Source organism: Petaurus breviceps, unplaced genomic scaffold (genome assembly GCF_028583685.1).
Source record: "Petaurus breviceps papuanus isolate PSGF00001 unplaced genomic scaffold, PetGlider_PUasm1.0 91041, whole genome shotgun sequence".
Taxonomy (NCBI): Eukaryota; Metazoa; Chordata; class Mammalia; order Diprotodontia; family Petauridae; genus Petaurus; species Petaurus breviceps.
In genome coordinates this window covers 29,166,859-29,194,051 of record NW_027187400.1, presented here as the reverse complement: position 1 = coordinate 29,194,051, position 27,193 = coordinate 29,166,859, and the positions used below count along the sequence as shown (strand labels likewise).

At 41.3% G+C, this 27,193-nt stretch overlaps 1 protein-coding gene across 3 annotated transcripts in view; it reads right to left on the bottom strand.

The window, feature by feature from the left end:
- ACOT7 (acyl-CoA thioesterase 7) overlaps positions 1–27,193 on the bottom strand; it is a 176,363-nt gene that overhangs the window by 125,141 nt on the left and 24,029 nt on the right. For 2 of the 3 annotated variants that reach the window (XM_069079553.1, XM_069079554.1), the window contains exon 2: positions 5,086–5,203. In XM_069079553.1, coding sequence (XP_068935654.1) covers positions 5,086–5,203 — 118 coding nt within the window. Of the gene's footprint in view, positions 1–5,085; positions 5,204–14,286; positions 14,485–27,193 lie in introns of those variants that run through there. The other variant, XM_069079555.1, reaches the window with a different exon arrangement.

The window sequence follows — 27,193 nt, the reverse complement described above, 5'->3', positions numbered from 1 at the left end:
TTAAAATTCAATAGACATTTACTAAGATGTAAAAACACATTTATATACAAATGAGCAGTCGACTAAATGGCATAGTGGAAAGTGAGCTGGATTTGAAATCAGGAAGACCTGAGTTCAGATCTGACCATGAACATTTTCTAGCTGTGTGACTCTGGGCAAGTCATTTAACTGCTGTCTGCCTCAGTTTCTCCATCTGTAAAAAGAAGATCCTAACAGCACTGCCTCTCAGGGTTGTTGTGAGATATTTGTAAAATGCCTAGCACATAGTGGGTGCTTAATAAACGCTTGTCATATAACTATCTGCTAACAACAGTTAGGTAAGAAATGAGTTGTAAAGACAAACAACTGTGAAAGACTTAAGAACTCTGATCGATATGATGAGCAAGCATATTTCCAGAGGACAGATGAGGAAGCCTAATATCCACGTCTTGATAAAAAGGCGATGGACTGAAGATGCAGACTGGGACTTTGGGGGACATGTCTAATTGGCTGGGACTTTGTTTTCCCTTATTATGCATATAAAATAAATGAAAAGTTTTCTGAAAATGAAAGAGTGCTTAGTCTGTCTGTAGGGCCCCTTCCAGATCTAAGTCATCATTTGAGTAAGTAGATGGGTTAGCACTCACTAGATTTTTTTACACATAAGTTGCCTGATTCAAGTACTTTAGTAAAGAATTCCTTAGGAGTTCTTGTTTCCCCTAAGCTAAACTTCAGAGGAAGAACTCACAAGAGACAACACTAAATCAAGGAGGATTTCCTTCCATGAGACAACACTAATTCAAGGAAGCAGAGAGTGAGGTCACCAGAGCTCTGGCCAGCGATGGAAGCAGGATAAGCCACAGACTGGGAGCCTAAAGAAAGGCTCAGGACAGTTGTTTTTGGAGCAGAGCCACAGGGGTGGAGGGAAGGGATGGGGGGGGGGAACGGCGAGGGACACTCTCCTCAAGCTGACCTCTCCTAGAAGAGGAGTCACAAAGCAGAGGACACACAGCTAACAAGCAGTGGGGTTTGCGGGCTGTCAGAGGGAAGGGGGTCACTCACCAGAAGGTCACAGGCTGAGCTCGGGAAGTCCACTGCACACACTACACAAGGCAGAGGACTAAATACCCTGGCACAGTCCAGTGCCCAGGCCACAGCTTTCAGGAGCTTAAACTCTAAATATGCCATCATGAAAAGGCTTGAGTTAAAAGGTGCCTATGAACAAATGCATGTGGCCCGCCACAAGTAGCCTCACTTCCCTCCAATGTCCCCCATTCATTGGGTACCACCATCTTCCCAAGTCACCAGTGCAACTTTGGACTGCCCCTTGGCTCTTACCTCTTCCTCACCCCCTCTAGCCGATTGGCTTCCAAGTCTTGGCCATTCTGCTTCCTGCCTTCTTGTGCCCCTCTTTTGTCTTCTGAGCAAGCTCCCTTTTCCTGCTCCCATCCCTGCTCCCCTCCAATCCATCCTCTACAGCATTGCCAAACTGATATTCCCACCAGAGAGAGCGGCCTCTGGGCTCCCTACTTAAACATATTCAGTAGCTCCCTATCACCCTATAGCATGAAATAGCACATCCTTCAGCCTGGTATTTAAACCCCCTACAATCTGGCTGCCCCAACCTTTCCAGTCTTATTTCCTATAAAAGTATGTGATTTACTAGCTGTGTGACCCTGAGCAAATTGCTTAACCCTGACTGCCTTGCAAAAAACAACAAAATTTATTCTGGGGGCAGCTAGGTGGCCCAGTGAATAGAGCACTGGCCCTGAAGTCAGGAGGACCTGAGCTCAAATCTGGCCTCAGACACTTAACACTTACTAGCTGTGTGAACTTGGGCAAGTCACTTAACCCCAACTGCCCTACCTTCTCCCCCTCCAAAAAGACAAAAAAAAAAAGAGACGAATCTATCGAAAGAGTGGCTCTTTTTTTTACCTCATATATATGACAATGTTGGTCATTCATTTTAATCATGTCTGACTCTCCGGGACCCCATTTGGGGTTTTCTTGGCAAAGATACTGAAGCAGTTTGCTATTTCCTTCTCCAGCTCATTTTACAGATGAGGAAACTGAGGCCAACATGGTTAAGTGACTTGTCCAGGGTCACACAGCTAGTAAGTGTCTGAGGCTAGGTTTGAACTTAGGAAGATAAGTCTTCCTAACTCCAGGCTCGGCACTATCCACTGCGCCAACTAGCTGCCCATATATGACAGTGATAGCAAGCAACTGTTAAGGACCTGATGCTGAACAAGCCCTCTCAGGTGTTTGGCCTGCTGATGTCCTGGATGGATTCCCCATCCTCTAGGAAAGGTGAACAAAGGTGCAGGTGTGAGGATTAGGTCCTTGAGATAAGCATGGCATTTACCCCCACAGCCTGGGACAAAGAAGTATGCAATGTCCACAGGGGAGAGCAATTAAGAAGCTCCTCTAAAAGCCTGGATGCAGAGTAATAAAGTTGGCTCTTCACTTTCACCATTTGGAAAGTCCTGTCTCTCTTTTTATACACTAGCAGTCTCTGGGTCGGTGATTCTTTCTCAGCCCTGTCTGGGCACGACAGGGCTCCCACTCTTTCTCAGCCCTGCTGTGGGACAGCCAGGCTCCCCAAAATTGGCTCCCTGCAAGCAACTAGTCTTTGAACTTAAAAAACTTCAAGTATTTGGATCCATCTTTCCAAAACAAAAAAAATTTACTAAAATGATGAAATGCCAAATGTTTCCTTGTGAACCTTTTTGGTTTGACCTTGGGCTCCAAAGTTTCCCTTTCTTCTTTGGCACCTTTGTGGCTCAATCAGATCCTCATTGGACAGTTTTTCTTCATGAGATTCAATCAACTCCACATCATTCTCATCCACTCCTAGTTCCAATTCTTAGGCTACTTTTACAATCTTGTTACTCACTTCTTCTGTTTCAGCTTTGTCACATGTATGAGCATGCTTTTTTCCAAACTCTCTCCATATGTGTTTCTGTTATGTTTTCCCATGCCTTAACAATATTTCGAGTTGCGTGGTAAATATTATAGGACTTCCAAAAATCTCTCAAGGTCAAGTCCTTGTCTGCTCCCAAAGCTGCAATTGCCTAGGTAAATGTAGTGCATAACTAACAACTTGAATTTCCCATCACTCCCTGACCCACAGGTTGTAATAAGTAGTGTTCGGGTGACCACTTCTACATTTGCATTAAGATTTTCCAAATGGGAAGGGTGATCTGGGACATTATCCAAAATAAGTAGAATCTTGAAAGGAATGCCATCATCATTACTAAACTTCTTGGCTTCTGGAATGAAGCAGTGCATAAAACATTGTTTAAACATGGCAAGGGTTTGGCCATGCCTTAGGGTGAGCAAAATAATGCCCAGGGAGCAGTGTCTAACTGATTACTTTCAGTGTTCTGGCATTTTCTGAGTGGTGCATAAGAACAGGTTTTCATTTGCAAGTCCTAGCTGCATTCCCTCCAAGCAGAAGAGGAACCTTTTTTTCTGAAGCTTTATGCCTGGACTTAGTTTGTTCCTCCACCAACAAGTACGTTTGAGATGGCACTCTTTGATAAAATTGGCTGATTTTATCTACCTTAAAGATTTGTTCCAGCAAGCAGGGGCCTTCATCTATTATTTTTTTTTTTCAGGAACTCTGAGAATTTCTTTGCTGTTTGAATATCTGCACTAAGCAGCCTCTCCTAACACTTGCACATTATGAAATCCTGCATGATTCTGAAATCATGCAAACCAAAAACACCTGTGTTCCTTCCAGGTCCTTACCCTTTAAATCTTCAGAGAGGCTGTGAGCTTTGGCTTGAATTGTCATCAAGTTTAAAGGAATATTCTTCTAAGTCTGGGCTTCTATCCACTATTAGCTAATCGTGTCTTACCTGTAGAATAGCAAAGTCGACTTCATACAAGGACTGCCTTTTCCACACTCCCTTATCTGGGAAGCATCCTTCACTGTGGTGTTCATAGTCAGAAGACTAAGTTCACGTGTTACCAATGACAAATTTTGCCTCTTTCATATTTTCTAACTCTTTTTATTTTCATTTCCAAGTGTATTTACTTACACTTACAAGACAGTTCACTTTCCCCCTCAAGAACATGCTTGCTACCAGCCATGGTGAAAATATAAGGCCCACTATTTAACACAGGGAGAGGCACAATATCACACACTGTCTCCAGACACATAGGAACTGACTTAAGAGATGCTTCTTTGGCTTCCCCTCACTATTTACTCATCTTATCATACCGCCTCTACTTTGCATAAGCAATTGTCATCATATCTTTTGTCTTTTGGGAGGGGAGAAGGCAGGGCAATTGGGGTTAAGTGACTTGCCCAAGGTCACACAGCTAGTAAGTGTTAAGTGTTTGAGCATAATTTTTTTTGGAATGCAGATTTCTTTCAGGACCCTTTATGTAAAGTTGAATTTGTTGATAAGAATTTAAGTAAAGTGAGAACTTTCTATATATTTTACATGTATATATTTTAGGTATAATATATGTATATATACATATCTGCACACATGTATGCACATGTGTATGCGCACGTGCACACAAACACACACACACACACACACACACCCCTAGAATTCCCAGAGCATCTAAGAGTCACAGAGCTCTCCTAATAGTAATGGCAAACATGGCTCCAGGTATTCAAAAAGGGGTTCTGAACCAAACCTTTTTGATACTACTGTGTCATGAGCCTTCTTGACAGCTTATGGGCCCCTTCTCAGAATACTTGTTTTTAAATACATAAAATCAAACACAGAGAATTGAAAAGGAAATCAATTATATTGAAATATTGTGGGAAGTTTTTTAAAGACAAGTTCAGATGCCCCAGGATAAGAACTCCCTGCTCTAACGCGACTTAGATAATGAAGTTTCATTCATTCTTTTATTTTTCTTCCATTTTCTTCTAAGAATGGAGCTTCTTCCCCACCAGTTCCTTGAAGGCCAAGTGCCTCCTGCTGAGGAGAAGCTGCCAAAAGCCTCCTAACAGGAGACAGGGCTTGCAGAAGACCAAGAGGCTAGGAAAAACAGAGGAAAAAAGCCACCCAATCCGCGGGTGCAGGCTTTTCCATGGGTACCTGGCAGTGCTTGGAGATAGGTGACCCACCACATACTTACTCCTTTCTGGCTGTTACAGTGTCGGGTACTGATGATAGCCCCAGCCTCTTCAATCATTTTCAGAATCGTCCCTCCATGGACATTGCCTGCAATGTTGGCATCATCTGGGCGCATTATCCTGTGGGCAGAACATAGCAGAGGTGAAATCTCTGATAGGCCCCAGACAGCAGAAATAAGCCCCAGGCACACAGAATGTCAAGAAGCTCCAGCTGCCACAAGCAAAAAGGAAAAACAGCCTGAACTCCATTCCTAGGAGGAAAAGGAAGTATTAAGAACAGACAGGTGATTGCCTCCCCAGCTTAACAAAGCTGGTTTAAAAAAAAAAAAGACAGCCTGGCAGACCTCAGCCCGACCGCTGCTATTCCTTCTCTTCCCACAAGAGAGAGCAGTGTGGACAGAAAAGGCACAGCTTCCCCTAACCCTGGGAGAGCCTCCATCAGCAGCCTTCCAGGAAGGTTGCAGTGTATCCTCATGGCCTCGTGGCAAAGGCATACTTCAAAGTCTGAGAGGAGGAGGCTGCAAGGGCGTGCCAACATTTCACCTCCAGCATGACAAAGCACAATTCAATTAGTCCTGAAATGCAATGGCGTCATGCCCTTAGAGACCAGCAGTCCCAAGCTCAGGAAGCCCCTCCAAGATCAGCAGGATAAAACCTCTATTTTTAACACCAAGGAAAGGGCCACTCAAAGTTCTTGGCTCTCTTCCTTAACACCAGACCCTTGGGGCAGCTTCCCTTTCAAAGAAGGGAGAAACAAGTCACTTCCTGATGAGATTTTAAAGTTGGCAAGCCCTGAAGGGTGGGAAAATGAAGATCTCTGACTAACCCCTGCTAAAAGGATGGGGAGAAAAGAACAGAAAAGGCACTGGCTCTGTAGTCAAAGGACCTGTGTTCAAATCCTGCCTTGAATGTTTACTGCCTGCGTGGCCTTGGGGCACAAGTCAATCTACCTCCCTAGGCCTTGGATAAGATGAGGCACTTGAACTAGATCATGCCTGAGGTCCCTTCCAGCCCCTACACTCTGCACGTATGATCTAGTCAAGACGACTCAATGGATGGTCAGCAGTGCAGAAGCCCAATCCAACCCCTAGAACTCCAAAATTTCCATTTGGAAATCACTGGTTGCTATACCTTGGGCAAAACCACCAAAGCCTGGCAGTTTCCTTGATTAGCCTCCTTCCCAATCACGAGGCTAGAATAACCTCTGCTCATTTCTCCAAAGGCTTATTTGGGTTGCTCTAAGTCAGACTTCTACAACATCCATCCCAGGCATGACCACACAGTGCCCCCATCCCAGTCCTACTCAGCACTGTCACCATCACCCCCAAACCTTACAGCTTCTCCTCCCCCTACCCCCCATATGACCCAACTGTCACCACAATAGCTTACTAAAAGTAAGCTTTAGCCACTCTAGGGGCCCAATTCTCTGGGCTACATGTAAGCCTTGGATGCTATGGGAGATTCACTGCTCAGGCCATGCAGGCCTGTTCATAGAGTGTGTTACAAGGAGTGCTTAATGTGGAATCAAAGAACCTGAATCCAAACCCTACTTCTGCTCATTCACCTGACCCTGACCATTCCACATTCAAAGCACCGGCCTAGGTGACTTCAGTCTGGATCTAGTGCCTACCTGATGCAGAGGAAGCTTCGACCTGAAAATCATCAGATGAAGCCATCAGCAACGACAGCTAGAAGAGGGGGGACCCTGTAGTCCTGCCCCCGTAAGCCAGAACATGAACAGGGAACTGACTAGGATCACAGCCAATTTTTCTGACTCTGACATGAAAATGTCGGCACTAAAATTAAAACATTGCTGGGTGAAATCCATGGTAACCAGGAGTGGGTTGGGGCTTTTTTGTTGTTGTTGTTTTGTTTCCTCTTTACAACAGAAGCAGCTAAAATAACTGTTAGAAATTCAGAGAGGTCTTCCGTGCTAGCTAAAAATCACCTCTTCTACAGAGAAGCTTTTGAGGGCTCCCTATTTCTTAGAGGCAGGAAGATCTCACTAGACTTCTCACAAGGAGTCTAGGTCTGAGCAATGGCCCCAACAGAGCAGTCAACCAGAAAAAACACCCACCCACAAAGCTATAAGGAAAATGAACAGTCCCAGTGAGGCTTTACATTCAATTAGTCAATGAATACTACAGCCAGAAAGCCAAATTATGGCTCGTTGAATGGAGGGCAGATCATTCAAGAAAGAAACTAGATGTTCAGTTCCTCATTCAAATACCATTCAGACCCTCCGGGTGCCTACAATGCACAGAAAAGACACCTAACAATCAACGCAAGGAAGGCCCTAAGTGCCACAAGATAAGAAAAGCCAATGAAAGAAGTTGCATGGCAGAGGAGTAGGAATATGGGCCTGGGAGTCAGAGACTTGGATACTGACTTTGTTCCTAACTTCCTGGATCACCTGAAGTCCATGTACTTTCCAGAGAGCGCAGAAGGAGGGGAGGGGAGAAGAGATCGAGAGATAAATTGGGGGGGGGGGAGGCGGAATCTCTACCCACTCTACCCATTCCACAATTCTAAGATTGTACTAAAAGGGATGGGCTACCTTAGAGGGGTAGGTGGGGAGAGGGAGGTATTCTGAAAAAGTGACATAAACTAGCCTGGAAAAACTAGGAATAGGATTGAAGAGAAAGGGAGATCTCATTCTTAGAAAGGAAATACTGTTAACCAAGACTGACAGAGGCATGTTCAAGGAGCGCTCAGGGGGTAATACAAAGGCCAGTTTCACTAGAAAAGAAAGTTCATAGGCAGATCACTGGCTTTAGGGACTATCTAGAGTCATTTTATAGATAAGGAAACTGAGGCTCAGAAAGGCAGAATCAGGATTCAAATCTAGGTCCTCTAACTCCAATCCCCATTTTATCTGGGGAGCAGTTTGGAAAAATTGGGAGGCAGCACTGCTGTCAAAAGTATTTAATAAGGTAAAACAAATATTTGTTTTCTAGCAAGGAATAGCTCCATAGAACATAAATTGAAACCTAACCATAATCCCTTAAGTCACTGGCTGAGTATAATCAATTAAATTCCCTAGAGTGACCATGTTAAACTCAAATAGAAACAGTGGCCATTATTAACACTATTTCCGTTTTACTGTATTTTTTCTGTTAGATATTTTGTCACATTTTAATCTGGTTCAGGATGTATTTGTAAATATTGGGAGCCACTGTGAAGCACCTGTCCCTTCCACCTTGCCTCAAGGGATTTCTGCTGGCCCAGCACCTCAAACACCTGCTGATCTCTGTGAGAACTGGAGAATGTGCTTCATGACTAAACAAGTTCAGGAGCACCTTTTTCTAACAGAAAACATGAACCCATTATTGAACGATACAAGTTAAAGAATCAAAGGCACCTGGACCCAAAGTAATCATAGCATGTTTTGTCTTTATTCTTTCTTTATGCTTCATGCTTCTTTTGTGTTTATTCTTTCCTGATCTTGGGTGAATAAGCATCCAAAGACAGAACAAAACAGGTTACTGCCTTGTGAGCTTCAAAAGGCCAGAAGAGCCATCAGAAGTCCCCTGGGCAAACCAGAGCCAATAGCAGTAATAGCCAAGTCTGGCTAGAGTCAGCCCCCTGGATCAACCTACATGTTTCAGCTCAGCAGAGGGCAGACCCATCAGCCAACAAACGAGTGGATAAACAATGGAGGTCTGCATTCATTAGTAACCCCACACCCAAAAGCAAATTTAGTGTGGACACTAGGGGAGCAGAAAGGCACTTAGCACCCCATTTTAGAGGAATTTTTTTTATATTGTGTCCTTGCTAGATTCCTGGGTAAATATCCCTTCAGAAAAGCTAACCGAATTCCACTGCTTGATTTATATCGGCAGAGGGGAAGGAGTATATGGGATGGGAGTTTGTATTAAAACCTTAACCTGGGGCACCTAGGTGGAGCAGTGAATAGAGTCAGGAGAGTCAGGCCCTGGAGTCAGGAGGACCTGAGTTCAAATCTAGCCTCAGACACTTAACACAAAAAACTAGCTGTGCGACCTTGAGCAAGTCACTTAACCCCAATTGCCCTACCTTCCCCCCTCCAAAAAGAAAAAAAAGAAACCTTAACCCTCAGTTATAACTGAGCATGTTAAACTTGAAGGAAGCCCAACCACACACCTTGAGATGACAGAAGACTGAGGGGAAAGGTAATCAACCGCCTATCATCTATCACCCCCAGCACCAACCCAGATAGTATGTACAAATGGTAACTGGGAAAGTCCAGAAGGAATGCAGAGGAACACTATTTCACAGCTTATTCCTATGAGAAGGGACCCCAAAAGCCACCGATCCAACCGAGATCTAAACAAAAATCCTTTCTGATGAGGGGGAATTGCCATCTTCCAGCAGTTGCCCAGACCACATTTTGGCAGCTCTCATTTTTAAGTTTTGTAATTCCATCATTTTCAGATCTGCCTCTGAACTTTCACCCATTACTGGAAGTCAAGGAGAACATGTCTAATTTGTCTTCCCCATGTCAGCCCTTCAAACATCTGATGATGGCTATCATGTCATTTTTTTTAAGTCAGAAGAACATACACGTTGAGCAACTAGGAAAATGGTTGAATAATCTATGGAATATCAAAATAAAAGATAACTTGATAAAGAATAGCAACTATGATCATGGTTCCACAGTCAGGATAAGACAAGATTTAGCAGCTTCTACATTAAAGGATCAGAGGGCTTGGATGGATTATGATATTCCAGAGGGCAAAGGAGCTAGGATTACAACCAAGGATCACATACCCAGCAAAACTGAGTATAATCCTTCAGGGGGAAATGGAGATTCAATGAAATAAAGGACTTTCAAGCATTCTTTTTTTTTTTACTTTTTGGAGGGGAGAAAGCAGGGCAATTGGGGTTAAGTGACTTGCCCAAAGTCACACACCTAGTAAGTGTTAAGTGTCTGGAGCCGATTTGAACTCAGGTTCTCCTGACTCAAGGGCCAATGCTCTATCCATTGTGGCACCTAGCTGCCCCCCTACTTTCAAGCATTTTTGATGAAAAGACAGAGTGGAACAGAAAATCTGACTTTCAAATACAAGACTCAAAAGAAGCATAAAAATGTAAACAGGAAAGGGAAATCATAAGGGACTTTTAAGGATAAACTGTTTACATTCCTACATGGGAAGACAATATTTCATAACTCATAAGAACTTTCTCATTATTAGGGTAGCTAGAAGGAGTATACACAAAGGGCACAGGTGTGAGATGCATATGAAGGGATGATATCTAAAAAAAATTAAGGGATGAGAGAGGAATGTACTGGGAGAAAGAGAAAAGGAGAGGTAGAATGGGGTAAATTATCTCACATTAAAGAGGCTAGAAAAAGCTTTTACAGTGGAGGGGAAGGGGGAAGATTATGAGGGGGAGTGAGTGAATTTACTCTCATCAGAATTGGCTCAAAGAGGAAATAACATACACATTCAATTGGGTATCAAAATCTATCTTACCCTATAGGAAAGTAGAAGGGAATGGGGATGAGAGAAAGGGGGGAGGGTGTGATAGAAGAGAGGACAGATTGGGGGAGGGGGTAGTAAGAAGTAAAATATGTTTGAGGAGGGACAGGGTAAAAGGAGAGAGAATAGAATAAATGGGAGGGGAATAGGATGGAGGGAAATATATTTAGGAATCATAACTGTGGGCCAAAGGATATGAACAGGCAGTTTTCAAATGAAGAAATTAAAACTATCTATAGTCCTATGAAAAAATGCTCTAAATCACTATTGATTAGAGAAATGCAAACCAAAACAGCTCTGAGGTACTACCTCACACCTATCAGATTGGCCAACATGACAAAACAGGAAAATGATAAATATTGGAGAAGATGTGGGAAAATTGGAACACTAATGCATTGTTGGTGGAGTTGTGAACTGATCCAACCATTCTGGAGAACAATTTGGAACTATGCCCAAAGGGCTATAAAACTGCATACTCTTTGACCCAGCAAAACCACTTCTAGGTCTGCATCCCAAAGAGATCATAAAAATGGGAAAAGGACCCACATGTGCAAAAATATTTACAGCTGCTCTTTTTGTAGTAGCCATGAATTGGAAATTGAGGGCATGCCCACCAAATTAGGAATGGCTGAACAAGTTGTGGTATATGAATATAATGGAATACTATTCCAGAAGAAATGATGAGCAAGCGGACTTCAGAAAAATACCATGTTTCCCCGATAATAAGACACTGTCTTATTATTTTTTGGGGGCAGAAAAACACCAGAGGGCTTATTTTCTGGGGAGGGCTTATTTTAATGAACATTGACAGCAATTTTAATAAACAGGTAAATGTGAACAAAAAAATGTACCTTTATTCAATAAGCAAATCACTGAGGAAGAACAGGTTGACGTGCTCACTGCTGCAGCTCTGATTGGATGCAGCTCGGAGCGCGGCGTGCGTTTCATGGGGTGGGTGGGGGGGGCGGTGCATAGAGAGGGTACCATAATGTAGTGTGTAGCACAGGGGATCACCTTCACTACAGTAGCAACCTCAATAGGGCTTATTTTCGGGGGAGGGCTTATTTTAGAGGAGGAATCTTACACAGTAAGGGGAGGGCTTATTTTCGGGATAGGTCTTATTATCGGGGAAACACGGTATGGACTTACATGAACTGATGCTGAGTGAAGTGAGCAGAACCAGGAGAACATTGTACACAGTAACAGCAACATTGAGATGACTGATTTTGCAAGGATCTAAGACAACTTCAAAAGATTCATGATGGAAAACTCTATACACATCCAGAAAAAGAACCATGGAGTCTGAATGCAGATTCAGAAGCACACCGTTCTCTTTTTCTGTTTGTTTCTTCTTTCTTGTGGTTTCTCCCATTGGTTCTAATTCTTCTTTACAACATGATTAATGTGAAAATATGTTTAATATAAATGTATATGTATAGCCTATATCAGACTGCATGCCATCTTGGGGAGGAGAGGGAGAAAATTTAGAACTCAAAATATTATGGAAGCGAATATTGAAAACTAAAACTTAATTAATTTGAAAAATCATAACTGTGAAAAAAAAGTTTTAAAGCAAGTTTCTCTAAGGTCAAATTTATAAATGTAAGAGTCCTTCCCCAATTAATAAATGATCAAAAGACAGGAACAGTTTTCAGATGAAGTAATCAAAGCTATCTGTAGCCATATGAAAAAATGTTCTCACTCACTATTGATCAGAGAAATGCAAATTAAAACAAGTCTGAGATACTACTTCATACATTGGATTGGCTAATAGGACGGAGAAAGAAAATGACAAACATTAGAGGGGATATGGGGAAAAATGAGACGTTAATGTACTGTTGGTGGAGTTGTGAACTGATTCAACCATTCTTTAGAGCAATTTGGAACTATGCCCAAAGGGTTATAAAACCATACATACCCTTTGACCTAGCAACACCACTACTAGGTCTGTATCTCAAAAGAGTAAAAAAAAAAAAAGGAAAAGGACATATGTACTAAAAATATTTATAATAGCTCTTTTCTGGTGGCAAAGAATTGGAAATTGAGAAGATGTTCATCAGTTGGGGAATGGCTGAATAAATTGTGGCATGTAATTATAATGGAATACTATTGTGCTATAAGAAATGGTGAGCATAACACTCTCAGGAAAACCTAGACTTACATGAACTGACGTAAAGTAGAATACACTGTGTACAACATAACAGCCATATTGTCAGATGATCAGCTGTGAATGACTTAGTTATTCTCAGCAATACAATGTTTTGACACAACTCTGAAGGACTTGGGATGAAAAAATGCTATCCATCCCCAGAGGAAGAACTGATGGTGACAGATCGAAGCATTCTTTCTTGGGTCTATGTTTCTTTCACAACACAACTAATATGGAAATGTTTTGCATAACTACACATGTAACCTATATCAGATTGTTTGCCTTCTCAATGGGGGAGAGAAAAGGAGAGGATTTGGAACTCAAAAAATTTTAAAAACAAATGTTAAAAATTGTTTTTACATGTAACTGGGGGAAAATAAAATACTAAATAAATTTTTTTTAAAAGAGTAGCAACCATGAGAACATAGAGAAATCTGGAAAGGAACAGGGCCTGAATGATCTGTGATTGGTTTCAAGATGAAGAAACTGCTTCTACCAGTACAAGTTGTACCCTTCTCTGCAACTTCTATTTTCTTTTTTTTTTTTTTTAAGCAATCGGGGTTAAGTAACTTGCTCAAGGTTACACTGGAACCGGTGCTCTTACTCGCTGAGCCACCTGGCCGCCCCTAAGCAATTAGGGTTAAGTAACTTACTCAAGGTTACATGGCCAGGTGTTTCTGGGTGGGTAAAATAAGTATCTGAGCCTGGTTCGATCCCCAGATCACCCCGACACTGGAGCCAGTGCTCTTACTCGCTGTGCTACCTGGCCACCCCTGCAACTTCTATTTTTAAAAAAATGCCAGAGGCACCAGAAAATTAAGTGACTTGCCCAGTCATGAAACCAGTGTGTGAGAGACATAACCTGAATGCTGGCCTTCCTGGTTTCAAGGCTGCCTAGCCACTCACTACACACCGAAGTAAATTAAGTAAAGCTGGAAGAATAGTACAAAGATTGATGACTACATAAAAGGAAAAGCATATATACAAGTAGGTGTTAAATGGGCAAAGAAAGCTAAAGGGAACAGAGAGTAATAGCTAAATTGCTATTATTTTCCCATTCGGGATATTAAAATTCACTTTTTTTCAAGTAAGCAATTGTAAAAGTATGTTCAATGGTTTTTTGCTATGTTTATATTTGAATTTGTAATCAATTGTTTAAATGATAAGCCCAGCTACTAGACATGCTGGCTTGTAGCAGGGCAAAGCATCATGGAAATCTCAATGCTGGGAAAAAAATAAACTGCACATCTCGCCTGCCAGCCCCTCTGTGTTCCAAGTATAAGAAAACCTGCCAGGTTTCTCTTTCATGAGCCCTTAGGAGGCAATGTGTGGCTGCACTTCCTGCCACAGTTTCCTTCAAGCCTAAAGCACTTAATTGATAGGAACCAGTTCCAGGAAGTGACATCTGTGGCCCTCAAGCCCCTCAGCACAACTGCCATGGTTCCCAGCAGAGAACTGGTGGCAGAGCATAGGGCTGTACTTTCCATTCTATACTTGTCTTACCCATCACTTCCTGAAAGTGGCCCAGCAGGCCTACCACCCCAAGATAGAACCCACTACCCCCCTCCCCCAGCCCAGGAAGTATACTGTACCTGCAAAGCTGGGAGGCCATCCTAATTGTAGAAGCTATCAGACCAAATGGGAAGCAAAGCAAAGACGTGTAGCAGGGACAACTCCACCCAACTGAGCCAGTAGGTCATCATGTACAATTACACTCCCCATGAGGCCATTACCGATGAAAGCCCTATCAGGCTCCTCGCCCTGCTGAGTTTAGTGGGAAGCATGCTGACTTCCTGTACTGCCCAATCTAACTAGGAAGAGGATGTGCAGCCAATCAAAAGAGCTTGTCGACGGCCAGTTACCATAGAAACCTCATTTTAGAAGTAATTACAACATTAAAACACTTCATGAAGCCAACATGAAATTAAGAAGTCACAGTTTGAACACTTACTCAGTGTTAACTAATAAATATGCACTACATTATACTACTACATTGTACTATTACCATGAGGTTGACTAACCTATATACTTCCATTTATGAATCAATATAGCACTAAGCTCCAAAAACAAAAGGCAGAGAAGACCAGTGGTCTATGTGAAAGTCTAGGTTCTGACACAGGCTTGCTAGGGGTCCTTAAACGCAGTTCCTTTAATAAAACTGCACTAATTATAGGGGCAATGCTACAGAGAAGCCCGAGTGTGAAATGATGGAATAAAGCTACAGAAAAGATCCAATTAACTAAGTCTTGACAAGAAGTATTTAGATCAGTAACAAGCCTTAAAGGAAAAATCACTAATAATAACAGGCCTCAGCAATTGACCTCCACAACCTCATCTCAGACTTGGGCCAAAGACAACATAAACACATCTGAGTAGCTGCCCAACAACAGAGCCCTTGATAAAGCTGTGAAATAGGCCATGTGTCTTTAGGGCCTTGTGTCTATTGTGGAGGGCCCAAAGTACTCGTGTAGCCTTCTGGCTACGCAAAACCCCCCTACCCAGGTCTGTTCTCTCTATGTGATGTTCCATGCTCCAAAGTTACCTTCCTCTCTAAACCTTCACCAGTCCAAACTCATTCCCTCAGAGAAGAATGGGGGATGGGGAGGGAATAAGCACTCATACAGAGCTTCCTATGTGCCTGGCACTGTGCCAAGAGCTTCCTAAGTACAGGACCAGAATTCTATCCACTGGCCACTGTTAGGCCTCTGACAATGTGAACTAATAGGCTTTACCCTCCCAGTGGGCCTTTCAATTTAAAAGAGGAGCTTCAGTAACAAACTGATGAAATGACCCTTGCTTAGGGAAAAGAGGAAGGAGGGATGATTTCACTTTGGCCCACAGCAAAAGGACATTATCTCTGAAAGTCTATGAACCCTAAGACTTATAACTCCATTATAGATGCTGAATTTTTAAATATCAGTTTGCTTCTCCATACTCCACACCCATTCTTAACCAGGGGCAAAGAAGAAAGAACAAAGATGGCATAATTATTTCCTTGCTTTTTTAATTCCAAATTAAACATCAAATAAACATACATTTTCATACACAGAGTAGGACAGAAAAAAGACTATATATTGTGTCCCCTTTCAAGTACATAACATATTAATAGAATTTCAAGCCAAAAGATAAGCAATGGGTAGAATTAATAAATAAAACTAGGAGCTTTTAAAATAATAATAAAATAGATGAACAGCTACCTTGATTTTTAAAAAGAGAGGAAAACCAAATTGTATCATCAACTGGACGGAATCAGCCTCTAACCTGTAGGTGGTCGGAGCTGAACAGAGCAGGCTAGAGACTAGAGAATCAGGAATCAAACAGAAGTTTAATTTCAAAGTGAGGGAAATGGCTTGCAAGCAAGGAGGGGGATCTAGACACATGCGCCAGGGCCCCACCCCTAGTGGGCACTTTAGTGTGGCCAAATCTCAATACTTATACCAACTGCTTTGAAGTGAGCTGTAGTCCTGACAATGAGGGGTAACAGCAACAATGTGACAGGTTTGATTCACAGTAGGACTTCATGACCAAAACACGGATACGGAACGTGCTTGTCCAGGCTCAAAGAACACCTGGTGCTGCTCAAAACAATACAATAATCATGTGATTTTGACAGAGAGTGAGATCAACCAGAGGGTAAGTGTTCTGATGTTCTGCCAAGTTCAGGGCACAGTTTGCTCGATGGTCCTTAGCTCTGGAAAACAGGGTGTCTCCTATCTTGATAGTATCAAAAATGAAAACTTGTACCAATTAAAGAGGAAATAAAAAATGATCAGAAAACTTTTTTGCCTAATCATATGATAACAAAACTGATGATTTAGAGGAAATAGAGGAATACTTATAAAACTAAAAAAATGATTCAGATTAATAAAAGAAGAAACTATTCAAATAATCTAATTTCAGAGGGAAAAAAAGTTAACAAGTCATAAGTGAGCTCCCAAAGGTAAAAAAAAAAAAAATTCAAGGGCCAAATGGATTCACAAGTGAATCCTACCACAAATATTCAAAAAATCATTAATTCCAAATCTAAAAATGTTTGTAATAATAAGAAAGGAAAAGTACTCTTCCAATCTTTTTCTATGATACAAATATGGTCTTGATACCTAAACCAGATAGAGCCCAAGCAGAGAAAGAAAACTTTAGACCATTATCCCTAATGAACACTGATGTAAAAATTTAAATAAAATATTAGCAAATAGGCTACAACAACATATTAGGAAGACTATATACAATAACTAGAGTGAGTTTATATCAGTAATGCAGGGTTGGTTCAACATAAAGAAGAATATAAATATAATAAGCCATGACAAGAACAAATAAAAATGCCATGGATAATAAAGCTTTCGACAAAATGCAAAATCATTTCTATTAAAATCACTAAGAATCATAGGAATAAACAGACCTTCCTTAATATAAAAAGCATTTATCTAAATAAATTCAAGAGGAAACATTATAAATATTTCTAATAAGATGTAAAGCAGAGGTGCCTATAATCACAACCCCTATTTAACAAAACACTAGAAATGTTAGCTATAGCAATTACAAAAGAAATTAATGGAATAATCATAGGCAAAGAAGAAACAAAATTAACATGTTTTTCAGATGATATAATGGTATCCTTAGAGAACCCAAAAGAACCAAATAAAAATAAGTGAAACAATTAACAACTTCAGCAAAGTTATATATAACTCAACATAAAGCAAATCCATATAAATCATCAACATTCCTTTACATAACCAACAAAACCTAGTAGGACAAGCTAGAAGGAGAAATTCTATTAAAAATAACTACAGAAACTATAAAATATTTGGGAATATATCTACCAAGATTCACTCAGGGACTATGAATCTAACTATAAAACATTCTTTGCAGAAATACAGACCTAAATAATTGGAGAACTTGAGTAGGTCAAGCTAATATAATAAAAATGATGATACTACCAAATTAAGCTGCTCATTTGCTGTATCAAACTCCCAAAAGAAAATAATATATTGTAGGAAAAATGATAAAATTTATGCAGAGAAATAAAAGGTCAAGAATCTCAAGGGTAATAATTTTTAAAATTGGGAAAGAAAGGAGGTCTATCAATGCCAGCTCTCAAGCTACACAACAAAGCAGTAATCGTTAAAACAATTTAGTCCAGGGGAGAGAGGGTCAGGAGCGTTGATCAGTAGGAAAGATTATGTACACAACATACAGAAGCAAACAAACACAAAGACCACAGTGACTGTGTGGGGTGGGGGAGGAGACTCACTATTTTGGGGGGAAAATTGCTGGGGAGGAGGTAGTCAAGGTATCAGAGAAAGAGGAAGCAATTGAACCTAGGTCATCACCATCACTTTCATCTAAACTGACTAAAGGAGGAAAGTATATACACTTATACATAGTTGGGTAAAGAAATGCATTTTACCCAACGGGGGAACAAGAGGAAAAGAAGGGTTGAAAGGGATTGGAGGGATAATAAGAGGGAGGGTGGATTAAAGGAAGAAGTAGACAGATACAAAACAGACTGTTAAACAGGAGACAAGGTGGGGTGGGTAGGTGGCGCAGTGAATAGAGCACCGGCCTTGGAGTCAGGAGGACCTGAGTTCAAATCTGGCCTCAGACACTTGACATACTGGCCTGGCGGTGTGACTTTGGGCAAGTCACTTAATCCCAATTGCCCTCCAAAAAGCAAAAAAACAAGAGGAGACAAGGTAAAAAAAAAAGAGAAAGAAAAGGAAAACAGAAATGGAAAGAAATGTACAATTAGCAATCATATAAAAGTGAAGGGAATGAACTCATCTATAAAATGGAAAAGGACAGCAGAATGAATTAGAAACCAGAATCTATATTGTTTATAAGAAATACACTTGAGGGGCGGCCAGGTAGCACAGCGAGTAAGAGCACCGGCTCCAGTGTCAGAACGACCTGGAGATCGAATCCCGGGCTCAGACACTTAGCACCCACCCAGAAACACCTGGCTGTGTAACCTTGAGCAAGTTACTTAACCCCAATTGCTTAAAAAAAAAAAAAAAAGAAATACACTTGAAACGGATGAATACACATAAAGTTAAAATAAGGGGCTAGAGCAGAATATAATATGCTTCAACTTAAGTTAAAAAGATAGAAATACCAATCATGATTGCAGACAAAGCAAAACAAAAACAGTTAAACAGGGTTAAAAAGGAAAACTATATTTTGCTAAAAAGGCACAACAATGAAGTGATTGACACTAAATATATATGCACTAAACGGCATAGTGTCCAAATTCTTAAAGGAAAAGCTAAATGATATACAGGAGAAAATAGTAAAAGTAAAATAGTAGGGAAGCTTCAATGTACTCCTCTAAAGCCTAGAAAATGCCAAACATAAAATAAACAAGAAAAAAGCTAATAAATTTTTAAAAGTTGAATACTATAGCTCTCTGGAGAATAGTGAATGGAAATAGAAAGGAATATGCCTATTTCTAAGCTATGTATGACATCATCACAAAAACTGACCATGTATTAAGACATTAAAAACCTCACAAATATGGGAAAGCAGAAATATTAAATTTATATCTTACTGGCCATAATAGAACAAAAATTGCATTCCATAATGGGCCCTTGAAGAAAAATTAAAAATAAATTGATAACTTATACACATTGATATAAGAGAGAAAGAACAGACCAACAAATTGGGCATGTAACTAAAATAAATAGAAAATTTAAAACTCCCAATTAAACACCAAAATTTGTTGAGTTGTTTCAGTCATGCCTAACTCAATGTGGCACCATTTAGGTTTGGGGCTTTTTTTTTTTGTCAAAAATACTGGAGTGGTTTGCCATTTCCTTCTCCAGCTCATTTTACAGATGAGGAAACTGAGGCAAATGGGGTGAAGTGACTTGCCATGGGTCACACAGCTAGTGTCTCAGGCTAGATTTGAACTTAGGCCTTCCTGACTGCAGATGAGGCACTTTATCCACTACATCACACCACCTAGCTGCCAAAACACCAAACTAGAAATCCATATCAAAGGAAAGACTGAAAAAATTGAAAGTTTAAAAAAAAACACATGGAGGGGGTAAAGGGAGAAGGAAACAATAAAATAATTAAGCCATTAGCTAACTTAATGTTTTCTAAAAAAGAAGAAACCCAAATTACCAGTATCAAAAATGAAAAAAGTAAATTCATAACTAATGAAGATGAAACAAAAGTAATTATTAGGAGTTATTTTGCTCAACTATGTGCCAATAAAATTGTCATTCTAAACAAAATAGATGAATACTAGAAGGGGATGGGGAATATGGGAGGGAGGGCAGATAGAGGAAAGGGGGAGGAGATGGGGAGAAAATGTGGAACTTAAAATCCTATGGAAGTAAATGTTGAAAAATAAAAATAAATAAAAATTTTTAAGAAGAAATAGATGAATACTTACAAAAATATAAATTGTCTAGACTAACAGAACAGTAAATAAGATATTTAAATAATATTATCTTATTAAAAGAGATCAAACAAGCTGTAAGGGATAAAAACAAAAACCCAGGACCAGATGGATTTACAAGTAAATTCTACCAAACATTTAAAGAACAATTAATTCTAATATTATATAAACTGAAGGAAAAAAAAGGTAAAGGGGTCCAACCAAACTTTTTCTATGACACAAATACAGTCTTGATACCTAAATCAGGGAGAATCAAAACAGGAAAAAAATAACTATAGACCAATTTCCCTAATGAATACTGATGTAAAAATTTTAAATAAAACGCTAACAAGATGATCAAAATAATATATCACAAGATCATATACTATGTTATTGTTCAGTCATGTCCAGCTCTTTGTGACCTACAGAGCAGGAGGCTTCTTGGCAAAGATACTAGAGCAGTCTGCCCTTGCCTCGTCCAGTGGATGAAGACAAACTGAGGTTAAGTGACTTTGCCAGTAAATGTCTGAGGCTAGATTTGAACTCATCTTCCTGAGTTCACCTATGTGGTGTAGTAGACAGAGTGGATAAAGTACCTGGCCTGGAATCAGGCCTGCATGATCCTGGCCAAGTCACTTAACCCCATTTGCCTCAGTTTACTCACCTATAAAATAAGCTGGAGAATGAAAATGGCAAACCACTCCAGTATCTTTGCCAAGAAAACCCCAAATAGTCATAAAGAGTAAGACATGACTGAAAAACGACTTAACAAAAACTATCAAAAATACTTTGTATTGATTTGTTTATATAGAGACTCAATCCCCAGTACAAAGCAAGATCCTTGACGGTAGAAATTTTTACCCTCATTCAATCCCACCATGACTCGAAACCTTCAGACCCTAAACAATGAATGAAAGGGCTCCTAAATTGGCCAATTCTCATTTGGGTTATTGCAGGAATGTTCAGAGCCTCTCTGTAGCTCCTCTGGCCCACGAATCCAAATAAAGGAAACCACAAGACCAAAGCAGTTCTTTGCCCAGAGTCACACAGCAGCCAGATTCCTGACATTAGGCTCAGCTTTCTCTCTATTGTACCATATAGCTTCTTCTTTTAACTAGACCTTTCCAGTAAAACATTTGGTGAAAGGCCATTATTGAGTGGTGAGAACTGATACCCACATCTGTCTGGGAATGGACACAAAGAACATAACGCCGGAAGGCAACAGAATACTGTTCTGCCAAAAGCAGAGCAGCAACTGGGGAGAGGCTGAACCAACTGTGGCCTGCCCGTGTGATGGAAAAGGCTGCTATAAGAAGTGACAAAAAGGCTTGCATGAACGGCTATGAACCAAAGGAAGGACTTCCACAACGACAGTGAGAACAGGTCAGAATGACTTTAGAACTCTGTCTAAAACTGGGACCAATCAGGCTTCTGGCCCTTGGCAGAGAAGTGGGCAATGGACCAGAAAGGCTGAACCAAACATAGTCACTGTGCTTGTTACAAAGGAGGGCTCCTGGAGATGGGGGCAAGGGGCTGTGATCAGTGATGACTGGAGTGGGGGGAGAAGAGGCAACAAAACACTTTTCAAATGCAGAGGAACAAGTGTGAAGCAACATTGTTACTACCTTGGTAAAGTTAATATGTATTTCTTTTTTAAAAGCTAAAAAAAATTTTTAAGCGCTTTTTTTTTTTTTTCAAAAGAGGTCTATAGCTACATCCAGGCCCACAATCTGAGAGGAAGAAAGCACATCTCATATGACTATAAACAGGTCAAAAAAAACCTACCAGATTTTTATTACCTGAAGTACCAAGCAAGACTTGTCAGAGGACCACAACATGTTATCAGCATACCTACTAAGAGAATGATGTCTTAAGGCCTCATCAAGTTCAGCTAGAGAGGAAGACTGACTAGAAAGCAAAAGAGAGAAAAGAGAGAAAAGGTGACCGAGATGGGAATCAAAGGAAGCTGGTCAGCCTATGTTACACACTCAAGCATTTAGAAAGAGAAAAGCCATGAAGGCCACAACAGCAGCTATCTATTCTCTATTGTTTTCTTAACAGTCTTTATCCTCTGGAGGCCTTGGCAGGGCCAGGGCATGGTAACCCAAGGCCTGAAGACAAACTCAGGGAGCTTCAATCCAAAGGAGAGCCCCTGGGAGCATGTCTACAGCCCCTGAAGCATGTAATCACCCAGCATCTGGCCAGGCCAGCATTCCCAAATTACCTGGACACTGTTATCTTCCATTTGCTTCCTAATGCTAGACACAGTACATAAGGAGGGTATGCATAGCATCTGTGGCAAATAGAGAGCTCATAAAGAAAAACACAGGCAATTAAAATACGGAACTTGGACTTTTTTTTTTACACACTGTAAAAAGCCCCAAAAGGTGAGTTTTAGTTCTACAGATTAGTCTGATTAGGACACTGCTTATAACCTTCTGCTGAGATCACAGGTAGCTTTGGAGAGAATAGTTTGAGTTAAGTGATTTTGGAGGCCAGACTGCAAAGGAGTAGGGGTAGCATCATTTTCAAGACTGAGAAAATGAGAAGAGATAAGAGCATGAGGGAAATCCAGTGGGATCTTGGTAGGGTTTTGAGTTTCCTGAGGCACATTGCACCTGGGGTATTGCTCCTTTAGATATTTGCAAATTCTTCCATGGCTTCTTAGATGGTTTCTTGGAATTAATGTGACTGAAAAATCTGTCGGCCTTCAGTTAAACTGGTGACTGATAAGCTTCTCCAACCCCAGCTGTTCCTCAGAGAGCAGCTGCACTATTTCAGGGACCTATGGCCAAAACTTTTCCAGCTTGGTGGGATCCCAGCTCACCTGCATGCCACGAGACAGCAGGGGAAACCTCTGAGAAAAGGATCATCACTTTATGACAATGGATTCCCCATGAAAGACAGCATGCAGAGTGTCATGGAAAGACCACTAGCCAGGGAGTTAGGAGCCCTTACAACTAGCCGGGTTACAACTGGATCCTCCTTGAAACTTCACCTTCAAAATTAGCTCTTAAATGCCAATTCTAATGGTCTCTTCTCAGTGCTCTTAACCTTTCTGCTGTTGCTATCGATGTCAACCCAACCCTCCACTTACAAACTCTCCCTCCCTTGGCTTCAGCCTCACTCACTGCTCTCCTGGTTTTCTTCCTAGCCAGATGACTATTCCTTCTGAGTCTCTACTGCCAAACCATCTGTTAACTCTTGGCCCCAAATGCAGATTTGTGCCACAGCTCAGTCTTCTCTATTCACTCCCTGGAGATATGCCATTTCCCTTCATTATTCCCATGGGTTTGTTGATCTCTAAACAGAGAATTCTCAAAAACTTTTTGACTCAATTGACAAATACTTTTAAGCATTTACCACATCCTAGGCACTGTACTAAGTGCTAGGAATACAAAACAAAAACCCAATCCCTGCCCATACAAAGCTAACATTTTTTTTTGCTTTTTTTGGAAGGGAGAAGATAGGACAATTGGGGTTAAGTGACTTGCCCAAGGTTACATGGCTAGTAAGTGTTACATAGAGATGATCACTGAGACCATGTAAGCAAATGCGATCACAAAGGAGAAGAACGTAGGAAGGAAATATAAGAGGCCCCAGGACAAGACTTAATGTAAGGGCAAGGATAAAGATGCAACAAGAGACTGAGAAGGTGTAGTCAGACAGACAGAAGAGCAAATCCTGAAAAGGGAAGAGGATGGAGGAGGAGAAGGTCAATGAGGTCAAAAGCCGAAGAGAGGTCAAGAAAGATAGTGACTGAATAAAGGTAATTAGATATGGCAATTGAGAGATCACTGGTAAGTTTTAAGAGAGAACTTGTAGTTGACTGATGGGACTGGAAACCAGACTGCAGAGGGCGTAGAAGCAAAGGAGTGGAAATGAAACGGATGCACCTAGTGTAGATGGCTTTCTCAGAGTTTAGCCAAGAAGGAGTGCAGAAATACAGGACCAAAGCTATCAAGGAGAGTCAGATAAAGTAAAGGAGTTTTAAGGATGATATGGTGGGCATCAGAGAAGGAACTAGTAAGTAGAGAATGAAGATTAGTGAGAGAGTAGGGATGATGGCGGGGCAATCCATTGGAGAAGATAGGAAGGAGAGGGGTCAAAGGGACATATGGAAGCATTAGTTTTGGTATGAAGTGCCACCTCTTCATGAGAAACTGGAATGGAAGAAAAGGGAGGAGGGGATGTAAGAGGGATGAGAGAGAACAAAAATGAGGGAAGAGTGAGTTCTCATCAGATGGTCTCAGTTTTAATTTGGTAAAGTATGAATCTAGGTCCTCATATGAAGGGGAGAAGAGAAGTATAGGTAGCTTGAGGAAAGGGGGAAAAAAGGTCTGGAACAGCTTCTGTTGAGTCAGAACGGGAAATCCATTAGGGAGGAGTAAAACGACCACGATGCTGAGGGGAGGGCCTCAGTTATAATAAAAGCATAAATTTGTAGTGAACCCAGACAACACGGTTTCATGATTTCCCCCAATTCTGTCCAGCATCACATGAGCAGGAGTGAAGAAGTAATCATGGGATCGGTTTTGGCAAGGCATTATCAGCAAGAAGACAAGACATTCAAACATAGAAGGTAACAAGGAATTGAACTAGTTTATCAAAGGGTCAAGACTGGGAAGGGAAGAAAGTACCACCAAAATAAGGATGATGGCCTGGAACAGAACTGAGAAATGGAAGGAAAAGGAGTCATAGTAATGAGGACAAAGAATAAGGCACAGGAGAGATGGCAAGACAAAGTATGATCAGGTAAAGGAACTTTGGAATTCTTATGCATGGAACATGAACGGGTAATGGCAAGATGGAAGATTTGGCCATCCAGAGAAGGAAGGGATGAAAGCTAATTTGATTAGGAATTGGGAAATCGGGGGACTTGAGGGAACATCAAAGTGTCTGTTGAAGTCTACTAGTCAGAAGGCTGGAGCTGGGATGGAGAGAAAAGGCTATGTGCCAGGCACTGGCTTCACTGAGAAAGGAGGAAGAAGATGGAAGACGATCAGGGGGAGAGGTGGTAAATGAAGGCTCTCAAAATCTGGAAGATAAATTTGCACTGCATGAAACTCACAGGCTGAGGGAGAGTCTGCTTGTGGCAATGGAGTGCAAGAATGATTCTGACTCAATACTGAGTTTGAGGGGTGGGGTATAAATGAAAACACAGGTAGTATTGGAAAGAGGATGCTGCAATGTGGTGCCATCATGGGGGACTAGATCTCAGTGAGTACTAGGAAGATGGAGAGAGCAGAGGGGATTCCCATAATGTAAGACAAAAGGAAGTTTGTTCATTATGGATTATGGATTACGGATCTGGAGTGTGACACTGAGGAGAAGGGGCAAAGGGGGTAAGGCTGAGATGGATGGGAATGAGGAGATAAGATAGGTAGGGTTAGTTTTGTCAGTCTTGGGGTTCAGTATCACTGGGGATGGGGAGAGTGAGAGGGGTAGGAGTATGCTAACTATGGAGGAATGTATCAATAAGTATCAATGAGATCATCTGAGGTCAGGTTTCAGTACAGCCCTCAATTGCCCAACCCGTGAACATGGTCACTGGTGGGTGTTTTGGCAGTTGAGGTATCTGGAAGGCAAGAGGTGGTGAGTCCCCTCCTCCCTCAACATCCCTAAGTGGATACCAGCTGGATTGGATGTCAGGAAAACCTGAGGTAGAATTCTGCCTCAGCTACTTAACTATGTGTGACCCTGGCCAAACAACTGAAGCTCACTAGGTTTTAGTCTCCTCATCTGTAAAATAAGGGAATGGGATTCTATAACCTGTAAGGTCCCTTCTGGCCCATCATCCTGAACCCTAGTACAACCAAACCAAGTTCCTGAGAGGTAGCCCTACCTGGATACCCCTCAGCATCTTAAACTAAACTAATTATCCTATCTGCCTCTGAACCCGCCCCCCCAAAAAAACACAACTCACCACTATCTCTCAAGGACACCATCTTTTTTTAATTTAGTTTTTAAAATTTTTTTCTCAATGACATGTACACAAAAATATGTAACATTCTTTTTTTTAATTTTGAGTTCCAAATCCCCCCCCCTTGAGAAAGTAAGCAACTTGATATACATAGATTATACATGTGCAGTCACACAGAACATTTCCATATCAGCCATGGACAACATCATATTTCCAGTCACCCAGGCCAAGTGAATGATTCCCTGGCTACCCTCAAAGAGTCACTGGAGGCCCATAGACCTTCTCACCTGGATTACTATAACAAAATCCAACTGGTCTCCCTCCAATTCAGTTCTTCTTCTTCTCTAATTCATTCCCTACATAGCTGATAGAATAATCTTCCTAAGGCACAGGTCTAGGCCGAGCTCCTACTTAAAAACCTGTGAGGGTTCCCTCTTGTGAAGCAAGAGCAGAAAGGGAGAATCCCAATGAAGGGGAGGGCAGGGGTAACCAGAGGAAAGGCACAAGGAAAGGGGATGGAGGTCTTGTGGAAGGTCAGAGAAGGCAGTAAGTCTGGGAAGGTGGGCTGAGGTCATGCCTGAAAGGCTGTCAGATTAGAAGACCACAGCAACAGTCAAGGCAAAAACTGAGGAGGGCTTGAACTAAAACAGTGGCCACGTGTAATAAGAATGTAAATTTTAAAGATCTTCCCTGCCCCTAGGCTAGAGTGCACCTGGAGCCTCGGGTGGGAGGCTTGTTTTTCAGTAGATACTTTTTGATTGGCCAGTGGGTCAATAAGGTTGTTACATTCTCTGAGCCAGGAGAAGGCTATATAAGCCCTGATGTGTAGCTTTGTTTTTGGGACTCACTTTGAGAAGTATTCTGTGATTTGATCTGAATTCTGGGAAGCCGTTGTTGAGAATCCCCCGGCTTTGAAAAACCCAGAATGTGGAAACCCAGATGTTGACTGGGTATGGATGTAATGGTTGGACAGTTTGGAAATCTGTCTACTTGATGTTTCTGTCTTGATAATTATGCCTGTGTACTTTGAGGTTCAGGGTGCTGACCTTTTCTCCTGAACAAGGTAAACGATATATGTCTGACTGATTAAAGTAAGCTTGTTAACCCCTTTTGAGTTGCTTTCCTTTGACAAAGCAGATCCAAGAACCTGTGGTAGCTGCAAACCCTGAGGACGCTTGGGGTGCTTGCTGCTACA